At 34.4% G+C, this 20,367-nt stretch overlaps 1 protein-coding gene across 11 annotated transcripts in view; it reads left to right on the forward strand.

Annotated features, from left to right (window-relative positions):
• CSNK1A1 (casein kinase 1 alpha 1) overlaps positions 1 to 19,942 on the forward strand; it is a 46,628-nt gene extending 26,686 nt beyond the window's left edge. The window contains exons 5-12 of one of the 11 annotated variants that reach the window (XR_005720991.1): positions 2,053 to 2,136; positions 5,273 to 5,412; positions 6,289 to 6,367; positions 7,089 to 7,163; positions 9,170 to 9,276; positions 10,312 to 10,460; positions 13,533 to 13,952; positions 14,689 to 16,258. Coding sequence is in view for 9 of the 11 variants with exons in the window: in XM_040239618.1 (XP_040095552.1) it covers positions 2,053 to 2,136; positions 5,273 to 5,412; positions 6,289 to 6,367; positions 7,089 to 7,163; positions 9,170 to 9,276; positions 10,312 to 10,460; positions 12,167 to 12,201 (669 nt within the window). In the remaining 2 variants the exon portion in view is untranslated. Of the gene's footprint in view, positions 1 to 2,052; positions 2,137 to 5,272; positions 5,413 to 6,288; positions 6,368 to 7,088; positions 7,164 to 9,169; positions 9,277 to 10,311; positions 10,466 to 12,166; positions 12,251 to 13,532; positions 13,953 to 14,688; positions 16,259 to 17,239 lie in introns of those variants that run through there. The other 10 variants (XR_005720992.1, XM_040239619.1, XM_040239623.1 and 7 more) reach the window with 10 other exon arrangements.
• The last annotated feature ends 425 nt before the right edge of the window (positions 19,943 to 20,367 follow it).

Raw genomic sequence — 20,367 nt, forward strand, 5'->3', positions numbered from 1 at the left:
ATACTTTTCTTCCTGAATGCTAAAAATCAGATTTTAACCTTTCTTTCTGAAGTGTGGGTTTTTGCAATATATGTGCTTGTGCCAGTGTGGGAACCACTGTCCCACCCATCTGTCACCATGGCGTTAACATTTGCTGACTGAGCAAGGTTGATAATGAGAATTCTTCAGTCCTTGGATTTGTGTATTCAAAAGGATAACTTTTGGACCTGTTTCAAAAGTAGTTTGACAGTTTATTTGGGTGCCAAGTTGAGTGGGGTCTCCACCCCTCTTCTCTCCTGTTCAAAGGAAAGTGTAGACAAGTGAAATGAACTTTCATACAATGAAATTAGTGTTCATTGGGGGCCACAGAATGGTTGAATTTACGGGGTGATTGGGTTTCAGCTAGTGACGCATGATTGCAGTTAGAAACTAATTGTGTTGACAATTTTCTGCAATGATTAGTTTTACTGAGTGAATTGCTATTTTCAATTGTTGAGCTCGGGCAGACAGGCAGCATTGGCAATGCACTAAGCATGTTATGATCTGACGATCTGATAGAAATTCTCAACTTCAGGACAACTTGGGGGTTTTTTTTGTTTGTTTGTTTTGTTTTGTTTTTGGAAGGAACATTCCTATTTATTTTATTCAGTCATTAGGGAATGTTTGATGCTTTTAGGTCTAGCTATAAATGTTTACCTTTGTTTGCCTGTATGAATGCCAACTTGGAGCCATTACCATTAGAAGTGGTGTTATTTGTTAATGCGTGAGACATTGTTGGTCTGACCAGGTTTTAAGAGTTTAATTTTATTTTTCTTGAAAGCTGAGCTTTAAATGATAGAAGGTGTGTAGTCTACATGTAACCTTTTGTGCCATTCCCAAATCGCATCTTTTTTCTTTTTTAAAAAAATATTATGTGGCTTCTCTCTTTGAAGCATCCAGGTTCTTATTATTTTAAAACCTGGTAATTTAATTGAACTATTGCTAATTTTAGTTTTGGCAGGCAGTTTTGTCAGAATGACCCTAATCTTTTGACCATTTCCCAGCCTTTTCTTCCTGCTAAAGACCTTCTGTCCTCATGTAATCCATGTTCTGCAAGTTGATGTTGCAGTACATGGTTTGTCTTAAACTTAATGATAGTCCAGATAATGTCTTTGCTTCCCCATCCTGCCCCAAATAGCTTATTCATCACTTAGTTGTGTTAGGAAATCCAGATTGCCCAGTGATATGTAAACCTTTTTAGAATCTTGTGTCCTCTTTTAGAGATACTAAAAAGAAGATTGTGAAATTGCTTTGCTGTTACACAGATTCAGAGAGACCCTAGGGTTAGAAGTACAGTGTTTTACCTAAGATTCTGAATGTTGTTCTTGAACATTTTAGGTTAGTGTTTGTTTATGTAGTTGGTTTTTAGTGTTTTCTGTATTGTAGTTTGAAATATGCCAGTTGTATGAGACTGGATTCTTCGGTCAGCTTGTTGTAGTAGTTTTCTATTTGTGGGTAGAGTTGGGGGTGGGGGGGCATTTGAGGTTGATTTTTAAAATCAAATTTCTTATTTGGAAAATTGTTCTGAATTTGATATTTTAGGAGTAGTCACTCCAACCATAGTGAATTTGCTCAACTCTTCCAGTAATCAGCCCTGCATGCTTATGAAAATAAATTTTAAGGTGACTAAATGCCTTCTACCTCTTCCTTACTGAAGATTTCCCCCCCACCCCCACCCCCCCCGTGCAATCTTTTTTTAGGGGAAGGGCAGATTGTGGTGCCAAAGATTGCAGATCCAAATTCCCTGTTTTGTATTAAAAAATTAAAGAGCCAAATGTCACCATTGCTATCCCTGTTTCAGGCAGTGACACAATATAGTGGCATTAAAAACCTGAGTACTTTCCAGAATTCAAATGTTCTTAAGCATGTGATTCTTATTTGGAAAACTGAGAAGCTACAGTGCTTGGTGGAAGAAGGATGGCATTTGGCTACCCTGTTCTTTCTCTAATGCCTCGGTGTTGCCTGTCTGCGCCGGCCATTGTTGCAATGTAAGCAATACTGTTTGATGCACTGCCACCTCTATTGTCTGTTTAGTGTTTAGAATCTCCAGTGGGGAAGAGGAAAAGAAGCATGACTGTTAGTACTTCTCAGGACCCATCTTTCTCAGGATTAAACCAGGTCTGAAACTGTCTCCTATTCCAACCTCAATCCCAAATTCATGTGCTTTTCTTTCTTATTGTTTGATTATTTTTGTTTGTTTTAATTCTGGAGAATATAGATCTTGCTCAAGCACTCTTACGTTGGCATTATTCAGACATACTTGGCAAACATATAACATTACTAAGATATTTCTTTATGGCTTTTGCTTAAAGCTTGTAAAACTTAGAGAAAACCTAAATGAAAACAGGATTATGTATAGATTTCTAACATCCACAAGAGGAGATATATTGGTCTAACACTGATCTTGTTTAGCTAATGGTAGATTTGAGATAGACTGTTCAATTTTTAAAAAATAATTTGGAGTTGCATCACTGCTGAATGTTGATATTCTGCCTCAACTCTTCCCCTTCCCTAATGAACTTTAGGAGTTAAGTGTAGATCAGATTTCAGATCTAGTTTTTTTTAGAATCGATTGCTTCAGTATGAGAATTCTCTCATCTTCAACCAAGTAGCATAAAATGCTTAAAGAGCATTATATGCTCTGGAACTAGAATGCACTGCATTCCAATGATAACATAATTGAATGGTGGTTAATTAGGTACATTGTAAGGCAACTTTACTGCCCTATTTTTTATCCATATACATTCACACATTTTACTCATATCTTACAGCATAATTGCTTATAGGTCTTCTGGGTTACAAGGAAAAGTGTTCCTGTGAATTCTTGAAAGGGCAAGGAAATGTGACTGCTGGTGAAGAGAAAAATGGTTGAAATACCAAAACCTGAAATTGGCAGTAGTATTTCTGAAGAAAATATACCTCTGCTAAATGAGTTATCCCAGTATACCCAACATTAACTCATTTCCACATGCCTTTGAAGAATATGCTGCTTTCTTTAAAACAGGCACAAATTTTGAACATGTAGTTTAAAAATCCACAAAAAGGCAGCTTGACCACCAAAGAGTTTAGATGTCTCCTTTGTATATGCAGACCTATAAAAATACATTATTTTATGACATTGGATATTGACTTTTCCTTGTTTGGTTTTACATATCTGCGGCTATTTTGGTTGTATCCTTGGTCTCACATGGTTTCATGTAAACATTTCCCATTTATGTATGTTTTTATTCATTTTAAATTCAATGCATGGAGAGCTACTAAAGAAGCATGCATGAATAGGTACCATTAGATAATGAACTAGCAAGAGATTTAAACTTTTAAAATTTTAAGTAGTTTTCATTTGTTTTGCTCTTCAAATGGAATACCTGTTTATCAGTGACATTACTTTCCCTGACTTATTTTCAGTTTTTATAGGAGGAGAAAATTTTAAATTCATTTGCTGTGTAATTTTTTACTTTGATACTAAGACTGAGATAGTTAAGATAGTGTTTCATTTCTGTTTCCTTGATAAGTTAGATTTTGTCCTTTAGAGTTGTGGAAGGAAAGAACTCTCAGAGTCTTCTAGTTAAGAAAGTGGTTATTGAGTTGCACATGAAGCTGTTGAATCTAGACATGAATGTAACTGGCAGACTTAACCCTATCAGAGTTGGTTATTGTTTTCTTCTCCATTTTGGAGTACTAAAGAAAGCAATCTCAGAAGATAGTCCTTATAAGAAAGTCTGTCCTAATCACTTTTTATTCATAACTCACATAATTCTTAGAGATAGTTTTTAAATGCTATGAAAGTGGACGTCCTTTTGTGTTTTTTCCCCTTTGTTTTTTTTTTTTTCCAGTGTGAATCTGTAGAACTTAGTCATGGATTCTGTTTTGCTTGACAGAAGTATATATTTCTCGTTTTAATATTTGAGTACTGAGCCAGTTTTCATATCAAAAGAAACTTAAAGCTCATACTTCTAAGTCTCTTATTTCTCTTAGCGATTTATTCTCTGTTCCTATTTTATAGTAACTCAGTTGTTCAATCATTTAATCATACTAAAGAACTTTCATTATTATCTGTATTTAATAATTTAATCTTTATTCTTTGCAATAGACTAGATGAAAATAAGTATTTCAATGTTAACATGGTTACAGAAGCACAAATCTCAGTCTTTCCTACCCAGTGTCTAACTGAGGCTAGATTACAGTGCCTGCCTGCAATAAGTATTTTTCATCTTTCTAAAAGAAACACTTGGTGGTATCTTTTCCACTTAAATCAGTAACTTGCTTTATTTATTTTTTGAGGCAGACCCTAAAGACTAGGTGATCATGTTTCCCTAGTTAAGATTATTTTGTGTTAGAAGGTAGGTAAATATGAACATATTTTGGGATTTTTTCCCCTAAAAATACTTTTGCTTTTTTTGTTCTTCTTATAAAAGTTTGAATCATGGAGAATAAACCTGAATTATTTCAAAAAATTAGCTACGTTATAAATGAGCATCTTATTCCCTGTGTATCATATAAATGAAACAGCACCAAATGTTATTTTGTTTTGAAATACTATTAATACTTTGGTTTTTAGTTAGCTCATTTACGCTGCTAATTGTAAGCCACCTTGACTTAAGTAATAGATCAACTTGTTATATTTTCCAGAAGCTTAAACTGATCACATGTGTAAATGTCATTTGGGAATAAAATGAAATGTATGCTTGCTTTAAAGTACTCATTTATTACAAATAAAAATCCTGGTTTTGTTGTCAATATCAAACTTTCAGAGTTGTCTTATTTCAGATAATGAACATTCTGTTGGCATACTAAAGAGTGGCCTTTGTAGAATGGAAGAGTTCCAGGTGGCTTATGTCTAGTGTTTTTTTTTTGTTTTTTTTTTTAACCCCCTGCTTGTTTACCACTAGTAACAGGATGTCAGGCTTCATTATGGCACACAGCACACTTGTCAGCAACTCTGCTATCAAGCACGTGAACATTTCTCCACTACGTTGGAGGTTCCAGAGACAGGCTTCTGAATGTATAATGAGCTGGGCCTGTGAAATTGTTCAGCTGACAGGGATCAGCTGCTTGATGTAACTGTATTTTTTAAAAACCTGATTTATTGATGAGGTCTAGTAAAAGCTTATTGGAATGTTAAGTTTGTTCATTATCTGTTCTGCTTACAATGCTTTATTTTGATACGGTTGAACAAAATAGAATAAATGCCATTTAATAAATAAGCAGTTTGAGTAAGCTTGGGAATCTAATGTCTCTTTATTTTCTTTTAAAGTTATTCCTTATTGATTTTGGTTTGGCCAAAAAGTACAGAGACAACAGGACAAGGCAACACATACCATACAGAGAAGATAAAAATCTCACTGGCACTGCCCGGTATGCTAGCATCAATGCGCATCTCGGTATTGAACAAAGGTGAGTTTGGAATGAATGCATTTATCAAATATATAGCAAAAGCCATTAATGGGTTTTTGAAATAATTTAATTAGTTTCTTACAATATCTAAAGATGTCTCTTGGCTGATGATTTGAAAGACACGTATTAATCCTTTAACCTGCTTCTTTAGACAGTGCAGAAAAGCCAATTAAATGAGGCCTTTTTGTTTTCTTTGTTGAAACTTGTCTCTTGGGGAAGAAATACTGCACCTTGGAAGTTAGAAGTGTCAAGGCAACTTTATTTTTGCAGCTAAAAACAATACTTTTTTCCTTAATGGTGATCTTGTGCTTTTTATATATTAGTGATGCAAGCTGAGTTTAGGGAAAGAATATATTGGTTATTTTTATATGGAAAATATTACATGATTCCTAATGAATCAAAATTTGATTGTTAGACCATCCTCTGTTCTCCTCTTCCACCCCTTCATAAAGGATTCGGTTTAAACGTGGTCATAATTTCTGTGCTCTTTCTATTTTTTGACTTGAATTCTAGTTTTTCTTCTACTTTCATCTTTGTCAATCATTTTCCTTTTTGTCCCTTAAAATAAGCATAGAAATGACAAATGAAACACTTCCAGGTTAGGGAACTTAATGAGAAGAAAGTTATTTAGCTAAATTCTTTTTTCTCTGTAAAAGTTAAGTTGCAGGATCATGTTGGATTTTATAATTTTGGATTCTATGAGAAAATTTTCTTTAGAAGTAACCCATTAGGAACTTTTACAAATTACTTTAACTTGCTCATGATACCAAATTACTCTCTCTCCTTGCTTGGGAATATTTCTCCTTGTATACCTGTCTTTCTTTCACATGTTCTTCATAATAACTTCAGCTTATAAATTTACATTTTCTTTTCTAGTCGCCGAGATGACATGGAATCATTAGGATATGTTTTGATGTATTTTAATAGAACCAGCCTGCCATGGCAAGGACTAAAGGTAAACCAGATTCAAGTTGCTTGCTTTTTGTTTTAGTATGTTGCCATTATGTTGAAAATGTCTACTTTTGTGTACAGTTTAGTTTATCTAGTAATTCTTTATTATTTAATTGTCCTAACATTTTACTTGTTTCCATTAATTAGGAGTTTTGCCATTACATTTGTATTATTAAATTAATGATTAATTACTGTGTTCAGGAATTTAATGACTATTTAGGTACTTTATTGGTTCTTTTAAGGTGAATAGTCTGTATATTTATTGAGCACCTGTAAGCTTGACACATTGCTCGGTGTTGGGTGGGTAGCTTTATCCAATGTGAATATTTTTACACTGGAAAAGTAACAGCAGTTGTTAATGTTAACTAAATGATGAGCACATTTGTTTGGTATTGATCTGCTTATACCTTTGCCCTTGCTGAATATTGGTTAAGAAGTCTAATTTAAAATTTGACTCCACCTATTTTTACTTTAATCATACATTTTGATGTTCCTGTTAAACTCACTCTTTGATATTAGCTAAAAACATTCTTGAAGCAGAAAGTCATATGAAAAGTTAACAGCTTAGGGGGAAAATTTTAAATGTATTATGCTTTCATTCCTCTTTTCCCTAGGTTATGATTCCTCTTGAATCTCAAGTTTACTTTTATGTGTAACATGTTAAACTAAAAGAATCTTTCATAATATTGAGTATGTGTATGTGGTTTGATTCTTATTCTCCACAGGCTGCAACGAAAAAGCAAAAATATGAAAAAATTAGCGAAAAGAAGATGTCCACACCCGTTGAAGTTTTATGTAAGGTAAGTGTACACTGATGATTTGTTTATAAATGATCCAAAACTAAAAAGGAACATTTTATTTCCTAGCCTCAGAACTTAAACTTCCTATTGAGTAGCTATTTACTGTTTTAACTTTACTTTTGGTTGATTCTTGGTATCTTTAAGAATGACTTGAACATATGAGTCATTTTAAATAATTGTTTCTGGTTTACATGCTATGATCCATTTTAAATTAGAGGAAAAATAAGAGAGCAGGTAAACTTACCTAATGGAATCTCACCGATCTGTGAGAAAATTCAATTAAGAAACATTCTCCTTATTCCTAAGCTGGTGCCAGAGAAGAAAGAATATCCACAATTGGCATATTGAGAAGTTAGGGAAACAAAGGCAAGCAGATTAGAACAATCCAAAAATAGGAAGTGTCCAGTAGTATATAGATGGTAGTTTGAATCAGGCTCATTTCTCTCAAATCTCAAACATTATAGACAGAAGCTTGTGAGTTGAGAATAGAAAGATATTTGTGTCATGATGTCTTTTCCATAGAAAGAAGACCACATGGTCATCTTTGTGACAGTTGCATACCTGAAATTATTAGGAAACAATATATAATTATATATTTGTCTGGTAGAAGGGAGAAATCAGCATAAGTTGAAATTGTACTTTGTGGAAGGGTATAAAATGGTGATGTCTTTATGTCTCTCCCCACCTACAAATTGGCTTTCACCTTTTCTGCATATCTGGAGGAATAGAGGGGATGGGTTGAGAAAATAAGACCCTTTCTGAGAGTCTTTGTTTTAAATTATGAAATAAATTTTAGGCTAATGAGTAAAATACTCATATGTTATAGTTCACCCAAATAACTTACCAGGTAACACTTAAGTTGGTAGTTTTCTTTTGTAAAAACAAGTTCATATGATAAATATGGAACACTATTAATACAGACTGTGAATGTATATTAAAAAGTGAAAAGCCCTGTTACAAGATTTTTAAAAATTAAAATGTGCAGTATGTTTTATTTTTAACTGTCCACCAAAAAATGAAATAGCATAAAAGCACTTTGTAAAAATTAAATTTGTTTCTATCAGTATAATCAATAAAAATAAAGGTTATAGGTATACATTCAATCCTACCTTCTGTATATGAGAAATTTCTCAAAACCATAAGGTTGTGGGAAGAGACTGCCTCTGTAACTCATCGCCATTCGCATTTACTCATGTGGAAGAGACTTGGGAGTTTTTGTTTTAATAATTTGCATTTCTACATTCCTAATGGCAAATCCTTTTGGTGACTAATATCTATAGCCTTAAAAAATGTTTATATATATATCTTTGAGAATCTTTGCTGATAAACCGAACATGGAAAAAGTTTATATCCAGAGATGTACTTATTAGTATAATAGAGAAAAACTGGAATAGTCCAAATGTCGAATTATAGGGAACAGGTTAATTAGGATATATTCAGTAGGTCAAATAATATCCAGCTATGAACTTCTAAATAGTTCATGGGGAGGTTGGAAATAATATAGAAGAATGTTTTAATGGATTTCTTTTGATGGAAAAGAGAATATGTATATGTGCAATATGATAACAGTTATGGGAAAAAATATATAAACCCAGTTTATTCATAGGATGAAGCATTGGATTGATCTGTATCTTAATTTTGATTGCTCTGTATGATTGATTACACTCTTGGTGGTTTTACTTCTCTGTTAATATAGGTCTATACTACTATTTTTAAAAGTAATTTCAGAATGGAGAAAGAACACCCATTAATTGTCCTGTTCTGGCAAAGAACATTACAGGCCTCATTTTAGTTATTCTTTGTTGCCATCCAGTTACTAGACGTTGATAGATTAATAGGTTAAGAAGTGTGATATCTAAATTATTTAAGAACTGGTACTTAAGGATATACATTTCCTTTACCTGTACATAATAAGGTGGTCTGGATGGTGAAGTTCTGTTAAATTCATGTGGGTAACAAGTCATATAATTGTTTTTAATTTTATGTTTTAACTCTTGAACTTGTAGGGATTTCCTGCAGAATTTGCCATGTACTTAAACTATTGTCGTGGGCTGCGCTTTGAGGAAGCCCCGGATTACATGTACCTGAGGCAGCTATTCCGCATTCTTTTCAGGTCAGTTTTAAGACTGTAAACTCCGGTGAGGGAAATTAGTTCAATCCACTCAATGTACCTGTTCTGACAAGTACCAGATAAAAGCGGATCTAACCAATAGTAATGAAATGTTAAGGAACTGAGTTTGACATTTTTCTATTTCTAAATGTCCTTGAAGTGTTGTAGTTTCGGATGGAGAAACCATTGAATCATGCTCAAAGTAGAATGTAAGTATTAGATACAAGTAACTGTTGTTGAACTGGGGACTCTCCAACTTGGTAGAGAATCCTGTTTAATACCAAAATGAATAACAATTAAAATATCAGACAAAGTTTATGATACTGTAGAGGTAGGCCCAAACTCTCAGGTCCCTATGTAAACAACCCATAATTGATCTTGAACAAAAGGGAAAAATAAAGTCTACATGTGACTCAAAAATCTTAGTTGAAAGAGAAGAATTAGGGATAATGCTGTAATCCTACAAAAGTCTTGCATGGATAAAGTCAGCATAGACATCTCTCTCAAACTTTAACAGTTCCATGTCTACTCTGATTTGTCTTCACAGGGTACCGTCTTTTATAAATATTCACCCAGATAACTGATAGCTTGATTCAGTATTTTTGTAGTTCATGCTGCCCTCCTTTTTTTGGCCGCACAGAGCAGCTCCTGGGATCTTAGTTCCCAACCAGGAATAGAACTGCCCTTGGCAGTGGAAGCACGGAACCCTAACCACTGGACCATTGGGGAATTCCCTCATGCTGCCCTTCATTCCCACTCTCCTGCTCTTTTCAAAAAAGTTCAAAAGCAGCTTCTTTTTGCAAAGGGGGAGGATTTAATTATTCTTGAATACAGCAGACCAAAGTGGTGACATTTCCCTCCAATCAAAATGTGTAAAAAGTAAAGTTAATTAATCAAAAAGGAAGTCAACTATAGGGAAAGAAATCTTACAGGAGCTACCACAAAAGAAAAAAAATGCTCTCACTGTTTTGAAAGTTCAGTAGAGCATTTAAATTGGACCTTGTTGTTAATGGATTAACATAATTTTACATTTTCTAGGACCCTGAATCACCAATATGACTACACATTTGATTGGACAATGTTAAAGCAGAAAGCAGCACAGCAGGCAGCCTCTTCAAGTGGGCAGGGTCAGCAGGCCCAAACCCCCACAGGCAAGCAAACTGACAAAACCAAGAGTAACATGAAAGGTTAGTAGCCAAGAACCAAGTGACGTTACAGGGAAAAAAAATTAAACACAAAATTGGGTAATCCATTTGTAACAGTGTTAGATCGAGGAGGTGGTTTTAAAATACATAAAAATTTGGCTTTTTGTTGTTAAAAAAAGACGTCCTTGGAAAATTTGACTACTAACTTTAAACCCAAATGTCCTTGTTCATATATATATGTATATGTATTTGTATATACATATATGTGTGTATATTATATCATTTCTCTTGGGATTTTGGGTCATTTTTTAACAATTGCATCTTTTTTACTCATTCATTAACCCTTACCAAAATAAACATTCGGTGTTGGGAATATGGTATAATCAATCCAAAATCCTAGACCTAACACTTGTTGATTTTTAATAATGAATCTGGTTAGCTATGGTATTTTGACTTTTCAACTAACAGTGTTAAGAATTTTCTGCATGTTAATGCTTTAGCATTTAAAGTGGAACATTGAGAACATGATCTAATTTCAAGGGGAGAGTCTGGCATTGCCCCTGGAGTGTCTGTCTTCTCAGTTGCAGAGCACCTCATTTACTCTCTTAAATGCTCAAATAACTGAAAAGCTCGACACATCCTTTCTTATCACAAAAATAAATCTCTTTTGTTTTTAGTTGCTATTTACCAACATGTGTTCTTAAAATGATTTTTTTCCTTAGGGCTTCAGTTTTTTAAATTGTACAAATATTCAAGATCTAAATGGGGTCTACTGTAGAAGTGAATTCTGCAGTTAACTCCTTGCAAATTGGAAAAAAAGGAAAACTGGGGCGAATGCCACTTGGCTGCTAGTCTAGTTCCCTTCTCTTTCTCTGGCATTGTTAGTACTTCTAAGGAGTAGAACTGTTAGGACACAGTACCATTTCTTATCACTGTTGCCACACAGTTCAATTCCTGTGTTTTTTGTCTGTTCTTCTTTTCCCCTTTCTGGGTCTTGACTCCTGATACCTGCCTACTTTCTAAAAGTGTAGTGGGTGGGTAAGGTTTGGGTTTTTTGTTGTTGTTGTTTCTAATTACATAATTTCTGAATGACTGCTCTAGTCTGAACTTGATCTTCTTTGGTCTGTGTTATTAGTGTTGCATTTAAAAAATTTTGTAATATAAAAACAGGCTCTAATTTGAGGATACTGTTCAAGTAGTATAGTTAACTGATGTCATCCTCATCCCAGCAGCTCATCTGTTAGAGTGAAGTTGAGGTAGTTCACTTCCATGTTTCTGTATTTGGTAAGGATCCGGAGTTGAAAGTTTGATGTAGTGGGAATTCTTAGAGGTGGCAAACACCAATGCTCGACCTGTGCTCTGCCTCTGCATCATAGTTGGGATTTAACAATTTCTTAATGAGGTAGGTAGCTAGGTAGCTAGTATTGCTAAGAAGTGATTCTGCCATTTGGGTAAGACCACAAAGACTCTCTAAATGAGGACCTGACACCTACAGTATATTAGTGTATTTGTGCTTTTTTTACAAAATGAAACAAATTTTTGCCTAAAGCTAGCTGGGATAATAGGATCATCACAAGTTGCAGTTTCTAGAACTAAAATTAGATTGAAATCTTACCTGACCTAGAACATCTTACTTCAGGCATTCAGCAGCCTTCAGAAAGAATAACCTTATTTTGAGCTAGTTTCGTTGTTAGTTTACTGTATCTCTTACTCAATAAACAGCAGAATTTTTGTCCTGCCTTATCCAGGTCTAAAAGATGAGAAGTTGGATCCGCTGAGTTAGTATGTTTCCTTGGAAAAAAAATTGTAATTAAACTGAAGTTTGATCCTTATTTTGTATTGTAGCCATTTTTCATAAAAGCAACTTAAAATCTTATAAAAATTTCATAGCATTCTTAGACACTGGGGTTATACAAATATCACACAAACATGGGTGTTTCATAAAACATACCCCATACCACCACAGACTACTAAGAACAAAATTCTTTAACTTGTTTTATTTGGGATATAAAACTTAGTGCCCTAACCAAATCTTACACAAACCCATCCATATATAAAGCCATGAAAGAATAGCATGTTTGAAGGTGGCATGAAATGGAGAATCTATTCCCCTTAACTAACCTCTACCCACAGTTCCATTATCTGGGTCATCCAGTAAGAAATCTCCTGTGAAGCCTGGAGTTTCTAAGTAATAAAGGTGTTTGAAGGCATCTCTTCTCTTAGGATTCCCTACTGTAAGTTTTTAGGTAAATCTCTGTATTGCAAGCACATGCATTCCTGGGAGAGGGGGAATCCCCCAAATAGTAGCTTTTACTAATATGTTTTATGTAATAATATTGGAAAAATCCACATCTAGTATTTCTTCATCAAAAGCTATAACTTGTTTTAGCAGTTGCCTAAGAATGTGCAAAGACTTCAAAGTCTGACTTAGCTAAGATGGACTTCCTATGTGTAGTAGACTTCTATTTACTTTTGTAAAGAAAAGATCTTTTGAAATACTCCATTTCAAAGGCCATCGAAAGACTAAGAAGGCATCTCCTGTAAAGCTGACTGTGATCGCTGCTGTTTTAAGTGCTCAGGTGCCACAAGACTTCAATTACTGTTTTTATACACATTATAGAGGAAAAGAAAAGATTTACATCTGGTACACTTCCAAATGCATTTCCACTCCCTTTTCTTTTTTTTTTTCCACTCCGTTTTCTTCAACTGTATTGATTATAGGGAACGTACTTTTAAGGACATTTAAGACATAGTAAAGGAAAGAGAAATATTTTTAGGACATTCAGAATTCACCTAAATTCACTGTTTCTTTAGTATAGGGCAGAGATGGGGAAAATTGCAGAAGGTAGTGAAGCCAAAGGTGGATCCTCTCAGAATTGTAATATACTCTTCATCTTAACCCATCTGTTCACTGTTCCACTGGCTACTAAGCATAATTGTATCATAGTGTAAATGGATGTCAAATTGTTGGCATTTAATAGATTAGAAATACTTTTCCCATCACATTATGCTACATGTCCATGATCTTCCTTGAATTGTCTTCCAGTATTTACTGGGCTTCACTTACCATTTATGTCCAGTTTAACTTTTTCTGGCTTCACCAATTGCTGCTAGGAACGTGGCTGGTCATTCAGCAACATAAACCAGATCACAGGGGAATACCTTGAAATATCTGGAGAGACTGCTTTGCTCTGAATATTCTCAATCCAAAGGAGTGGCAGGGAGCTACATCTGTTTCAGCTGCTGCTGAAATTTTTATCAGGTGTTTTTTTCACCGTGGACAATAAAGCTGGAGAAAAGAGAACCAAATAACCCAACAGGAAATGAAGATGATTGCTTAAGAGTTGATTTGACATGATCTAAAGCCCACATCTCTAAGGCTTGCTGGACCTATCAAACTTTTCAACTTGTCAGATTGGAAACAACAGAAGATGTAGAACAACAGTCAGAAGACCTAGAAGAGCACAGTGCTGCCGACTCGGTGGTGTATAATGCAGACCATCTACCAATTGGGGAAGCAATCAGTTCTAACAGGTATTTTAAAAAATTCACATCCTTCAAAATCTGTAGCAGAATTAATTGTGTAAAAGAAAAGACAAGAAATCAGATCATCAGTCTTTTTAAAATGCAGAGTAAGGATGATGTGTACCCTCTATACTAAGTTGTCATCTATTTTGTTTATAGTGATAAAAATGTTTCCTTTATCTTTCCCAACTGAATACATTTTTTAGTTTTCTGTGGAAAAGGAAAAATTATTGTAGCTCTTCTTTCTTTGAAGTTTTTTTTTCTTTAACTTTTATTCTCCAAGCTTGATTCTGATTGTGCACAAACAAAAAAACCACACAAGCGTATTATAGGAAAAGGGAAAAAGTTCATTAATATAAATGGCATTCATAGTGAATATAAGTATTAGTCAATTTTTTTGTCAATTTTTGAAAGTAATGTCTCCTTAAGGAATTCTAAATTTTAAAAGCTCATCACAAACTTCCTAGCCTTAGTATTAGATAAATATCTCTTTCAACTAGTTTATGATTCTATTGAAAAACAAAGTCAAGTTCATATGAAGTTAATTTACAAATGGGATCAAATATATATTTTCAGATATCAGACTGAGGGATAGAATCTCCTGGTTAATTGTATACAAATGAGCCTTTTTTCTACTTTTGCAGATTTGTTAAATCTTAATTGTAGCTATTAACTCCTGAATTTGTCACATTAGTCCTCCAGCCTTGTTTTAACTTTTCCCTCCTTTTTTTTTTTTTTTTTTTAGGAACAGGTGGATTCATTCCTTATTTTAACTGTTGTAATGAAGATGGGTTTTGGACTTTTAGAAGCCAGGAGACACCACCTGAATGACTACAAGACAAACCAAGGACTAATGCACACTGGGGAAAAGAATACTTGAAGATTGAATACCTGCTGAATGCTCCTATTGAGATTTTTCCTAAACAAACATCTGTAACATTTTAGGACAATTCACTGGAGAAACATTTATCTCTGGATGGAATTTATCTCTGGATGGAACATTCTACCATTGGCCCATCTGAAGAGTTGAATCTGGATTTGACTCCTCTCTTCTACCAGGAATATTATTAGGCCAGCCTTTAACCAGTCCCTAAACAATTGTAATCATTAATTAACCCAGCAGTTCTTCAAATATAAGATTAAAAAGATGAACAGATATAATTCTTATCCTTATTAAAGACAAAAGAGTTTTCTAATATTTTGACTGATGTAACTTATGTTTTCTTTTTAGTTTGTTAGTGGTTTTTATTTTAAAGCTGTTTGGATATTCAGCATAGTACAGGTTTGCCCTCTACCTGAAAGCAGGGTATTCTTGAAACTTTTCCAAAGCTACAGTGGCATAAAGCGAAAAAACAATTAGCTTAGGATAAATGTTGCTGATACATTGAGATAATGCTTAGATGCTAATTGACACAGTTCAGAGCTGTGGCAATTTAAGGGCTGAGAGCAGTTCCCAGGGAAAGAACTTGGTGGTGCCATTCTTACTACTCAGCTGTGAAACACTGAACACTATTTTTGATTTAGCCTTTTTTTTTTTTGTAAAAGCAAAATATCTTTGAATTTCTTCTGGTTAGTTAAAATAGGTTCTAATGTAGATCTTTCCTATATCAAGTGGCATACAGTGAACTTCTGAAAAGTTAGGGGGACACTGGTAATTTAATTATGCACTGTAATGTAATCGTGTAAGAAGCTATGATAAATGAAGACCCAGCAATCTTAATGGCTGTGAAAACATTTTTATTGTATTTTTCAATAATTGCAAAAAAAAATAATTGCAAGACTTGAAGCCATCAGGTACTCATCAGGATAAGGCTTATTGCTATTTAGCTAACCCATAGTTTCAATTTGCTTCAAAATATTCTGTATTTTAACATTGAAACTAAGTTAAAACTTAACGGTCAGAATTTTTTTTAATTCAGGTTTGATCTGACAGCCTTTTTGTGGTTATACTGCTAATCCTGCTTAATATGCATCAGCAAGGTGGTATTTGTTGTGATAAACTACATTTTCAGAAAGTTTTATCTTTCATTTTTAGCATTTACTTTGTGAACTTAGTACTAGGATGGGTAGCAAAGGCCTGTTTCATACCTATTTTGTTGTTAGGCATTATGCAGAGACAAAGTACATCTTTGTCTTCAGAGCTTGTCACAATCTAGTTTTTAGGTGAATAAAGATGACTTTCTGCCCTTAAATGAAAAAACAAAGACATGCATATAGAAAAAGTAAATTACAGAACTGTTTCATTTATCGCACAAAACCTCTTGGAGATGGTCCTAAAAAGAAGTACCAAAAAAAAAAACCCAGCTTATGATTGGGAAAACAATTTGTGCTGAGGAAGTGAGTCAATGGAGTAAGCTAGAATTTTATATATATATATATATTGGCTTTAAGAGGAGGGATTGGACCAAGAGGGCATTGATGCCTCTAGGTGAGAGAAGGTGCTGATGGGATATTCCTGATGTTGAGAGACAGTATATTCCTTTTAGCTACAGGTAAAGCTTACAGGCATTAGAGGTAGACATATTTCTTCTGATTCTCTTCAGCTGTAGGTAGAACATGGCAATTCTATACCTGAAGCCTCCTCCTATTCAAGCCTGCCTTTATGTAGTAGCCCTAAGGTCTAATTTGTGAAAGAGGAGGGGTATATTTACAGAGTGGGCAGGCTTGAAGTAAAGCCAGAAGGCCTCACTCATTTATTTATACATCAAATCAGTGGTAAAAACTAGTGTTTTTAATGTAACTGATAATTTTTAAAGATCTATGGTTCCTGTATAAAAACCATATACTTATTGCCAGATTTGTATTCAGTGAAATAACTCAGATAATTGTGCTTTTAATACATTTGTTATTAAAGCCTATTGTCCCTCATTTGTAAAAGAAATAACGTACAGAAAAGTTCTTGATCATAATGTGATTAAAACTATATTTTCTAGTTGATAAAGCAACCTTTTTCTTTTTTAACTTGACAAACACATATAATGTATTCTAAGTACTAGAAATACAGAAGTAAAGTGAATAGGCTTATTGGAAGTAACACTAATTCTCCATCTTGAGAATTGTATGCTGGACTAGCAGGCTTTAATTCACTGTATACCACTCCTGCCTAGAGGCATCCTGAGCAGAAGTTTGCTGTTTTCTTAAACAGTTGGCCTGACCTGGTGATTTTCAAATAGATGAAAATAGCATGAGTATCATTCTAAAGTAATTACTTCCCTACTTTGGGTATGGTTAAGAAAATGTACTTAACTTGGATTTTAACTTGTTTTTCTGTTTTGATTTTTTTTTTTTTTAAATAGGTTTCTAAGCATGAATCAAGGAACAGAAGAAGCAGAGCAGATGATCGGAGCAGCATTTGTTTCTCCCCAAATCTAGAAATTTTAGTTCATATGTACACTAGCCAGTGGTTGTGGACAACCATTTATTTGGTGTAAAGAACTTAATTTCAGTATAAACTGGCTCTGGGCAGCATTGGTGATGGATGCTGTGTCCTGAGTTGTAGCCGCTGTAATTGTGAATATTAACTGAGATAGTGAAACATGGTGTCAGTTTTCTATTGCATTTTTTCAAGTGGAAAAGTTCACTAAATGGTTGACACACACAAATTGGTGGAGAAATTGTGCATATGCCAATTTTTTGTTAAAATCTTTTATTTTGAACTATACTGCTTTGAGATCTCATTTCAGAAGAACGGCATGAACAGTCTTCAGCCACAGTTGTGATGGTTGTAAATGCTCACAATTGTGCATTCTTAGGGTTTATCCATCCCTGGGGTTTGCAAGTTGTTCACTTAAAACATTCTTAAAATGGTTGGCTTCTTGTTTGCAAGCCAGCTGATATGGTAGCAACCAAAGATTCCAGTGTTTGAGCATATGAAAGACTCTGCCTGCTTACCTGTGCTAGAAATAACAGCATCTAAAGTGAAGACTTTAAGAAAAATTTAGTGACTACTAGATTATCCTTAGGACTCTGCATTAACTCTATAATGTTCTTGGTATTAAAAAAAAAGCGCATATTTGTCACAGAAATTTAGTTAACATCTTACAACTGAACATGTATGTATGTTGCTTAGATAAATGTAATCACTGTAAACATCTATATGATCTGGGATTTTGTTTTTATTTTGAAATGGGAGCTTTTTTGTTTACAAATTCATTAAAAACTATAAACTGTTTCTGTAAGGAAATGAGATTTTTTAAAAAACAAAAAAAATGCCTTGCTGACTCACTATGAAATCAAAATCTCCCCAATTTTTTAATAGACTACTTCAAACCATTTGTTATGTAATATTCTTTTGCAAATCATTTTAGATTTACTGTCATAACTTTCTCAAATTTTTTATTTAAAAAAAACTTTTTGCCCTGAAGCGGAAAGGCATTCTTTCATTTTTCTTCTTTTTTTTAGTGACTTGCAGACACAATACCTAGTGCTGCAGCAGCTGCCAGGACTTGGTATTGTAACTTCTGCAGCTTCAAACTAACAGCTGGACTGATTTTGAATAAGAATGAAAGCGTTAAAGGGTTTATCTATAAAATGAAGCTGCTATTTAAATTCCTGGTTGATTGGGCAGATTGACTCCTAATCTTGGAGAGCATAACATGAGAGATTCTTGTGATTGGTGATCCTCCCCAGCCCCAACCCGTTTCTATAAATTATCTGCAGTTTATCTCTCAGTCTTAACTGTGGCTTTTTCTGACCCAAGAAAAAGAAAAGCTTTCCATGACTAATTCGTTAGTGTAGCGTGAAAGTCGCTCAGTCGTGTCCAACTCTTTGCAACCCCATGGACACAATCCGTGGAATTCTCCAGGCCTGAATACTGGAGTGGGTAGCCTTTCCCTTCTCCAGGGGATCTTTCCAACCCAGGGATTGAACCCAGGTCTCCCAAATTGCAGGCGGATTCTTTACCAGCTGAGCCACAAGGGAAGTTAGTGTAATTTATTCATTAATAGCATGTCAAAAAATTTAAAAACTTGTCTAAAAATGCTGCCAGGGACCTATTGTGTAAATGTAGGTATTGTGTAAAAAATAACCTTGAAATTGTAAATTGACATGTGTTTGGTCAGATTGTGTCAGGTTTTTTTTTTTTAATTTGAAAACTACATTAGCAATAATTAATTCAGTGATTACCACATTCTGCCATTAAAGGATATATTAGCACCATCATACTGCAGAAATCTTAATGAATATGAACTTCGGGGTAGGCAGCTTCTTTGTTTTCTTTCTATCCACCCGTGTTGGTTAAGGTATTTGTTTCTTGACTAATAAACCCTTTGATACTTTTAGCCAGAAATCAGTCTCATAAAGCTATTTTTGAGTATAGTTTGTGTAAAATAAAAATGTTTGGCTTTGGTAATAACTTTTCCAAGCTGAACTCCCTCTAGCAAGATATTTTTCAGTGCTTTTATTTACTATGCACTTAGACTATGCACTTTTTCTGAAATATTTTTGTAACACTTAACTTTTTTGTATTTTTGCCATTTGAAAAGGTTGTGGTGTAGTTGGTCTGTAATTAAGTTGCAGATTTAAAACTGCTGTTAGCTTTGTAAATCAAAATATAGGTGTTCTTGTCCTGGTATATTGTCGTTCCATCTGCAGCTGGAGTTGGAATCTCATTGATCTTCTAGCTACCATTCATTTTCTTCACAGTTCACGAAAGAAGAATGTGAAATTCAGTGAATGCTGTTACTAATCCTGTCGGGAGATGAATCTCATTTCACCAAAATTAAATTATGTTTTTCCACTAAAATGATGATACAAGTTGAAGACACATCACTCTGAAATTGGAAGACCTCACCACTTAAGGCTCCGCAGTGGCTTACTCAGCTGAACTCTAGGTTACTACTCTTTACTTTGTTCACCCATTGGGGGGTGCAGTTTTTTTAAATGTTGGGAGATGGCCATTCTAACTACTGTTGAATGTCTCTGTTTTGGGAAGGTATAACAAGAAAATAAAAAAATATATATGAAGGGAGAGACTGGTTATCTCCTCCCACATGGCTGTGCTCATGCTCCTATGGCCTACGAGTGGAATTTTGGAGGGTTGCTTTTGCTATTATTTTCCATCAACAAATATTAAGAGATTTTTTCCGATTTCTACTAGTCCTTGCAATGTTTTGAGCAAACTATATTTTATAAACTTAATTCCATTGTAATAAAAATACCAAGCAAAAGGATTTTAGAAGCCAAGCCATTGAGCTAGTTTTCTCTAACATTTGCTGAGATGATCAGGATTACGTTCTTGCAACTTGACTAGAGTGAACCTTGGAAAGGGGTGTCCTAGATGTTTTCAGCTTAGCTCCTAAAAATTGGTCGGTAGTCTGGGAGATAGTTGACTTTCAGATTTTCTCTTTGTCACTTTTTAGACAGCGATAACTGACAGATGATTTTATGAATCTGAGACGTGCTGGTCCCTTTGAAGTGAGACTAT

This window comes from Oryx dammah, unplaced genomic scaffold (assembly GCF_014754425.2).
Source record: "Oryx dammah isolate SB20612 unplaced genomic scaffold, SCBI_Odam_1.1 HiC_scaffold_5, whole genome shotgun sequence".
Lineage (NCBI taxonomy): Eukaryota > Metazoa > Chordata > Mammalia > Artiodactyla > Bovidae > Oryx > Oryx dammah.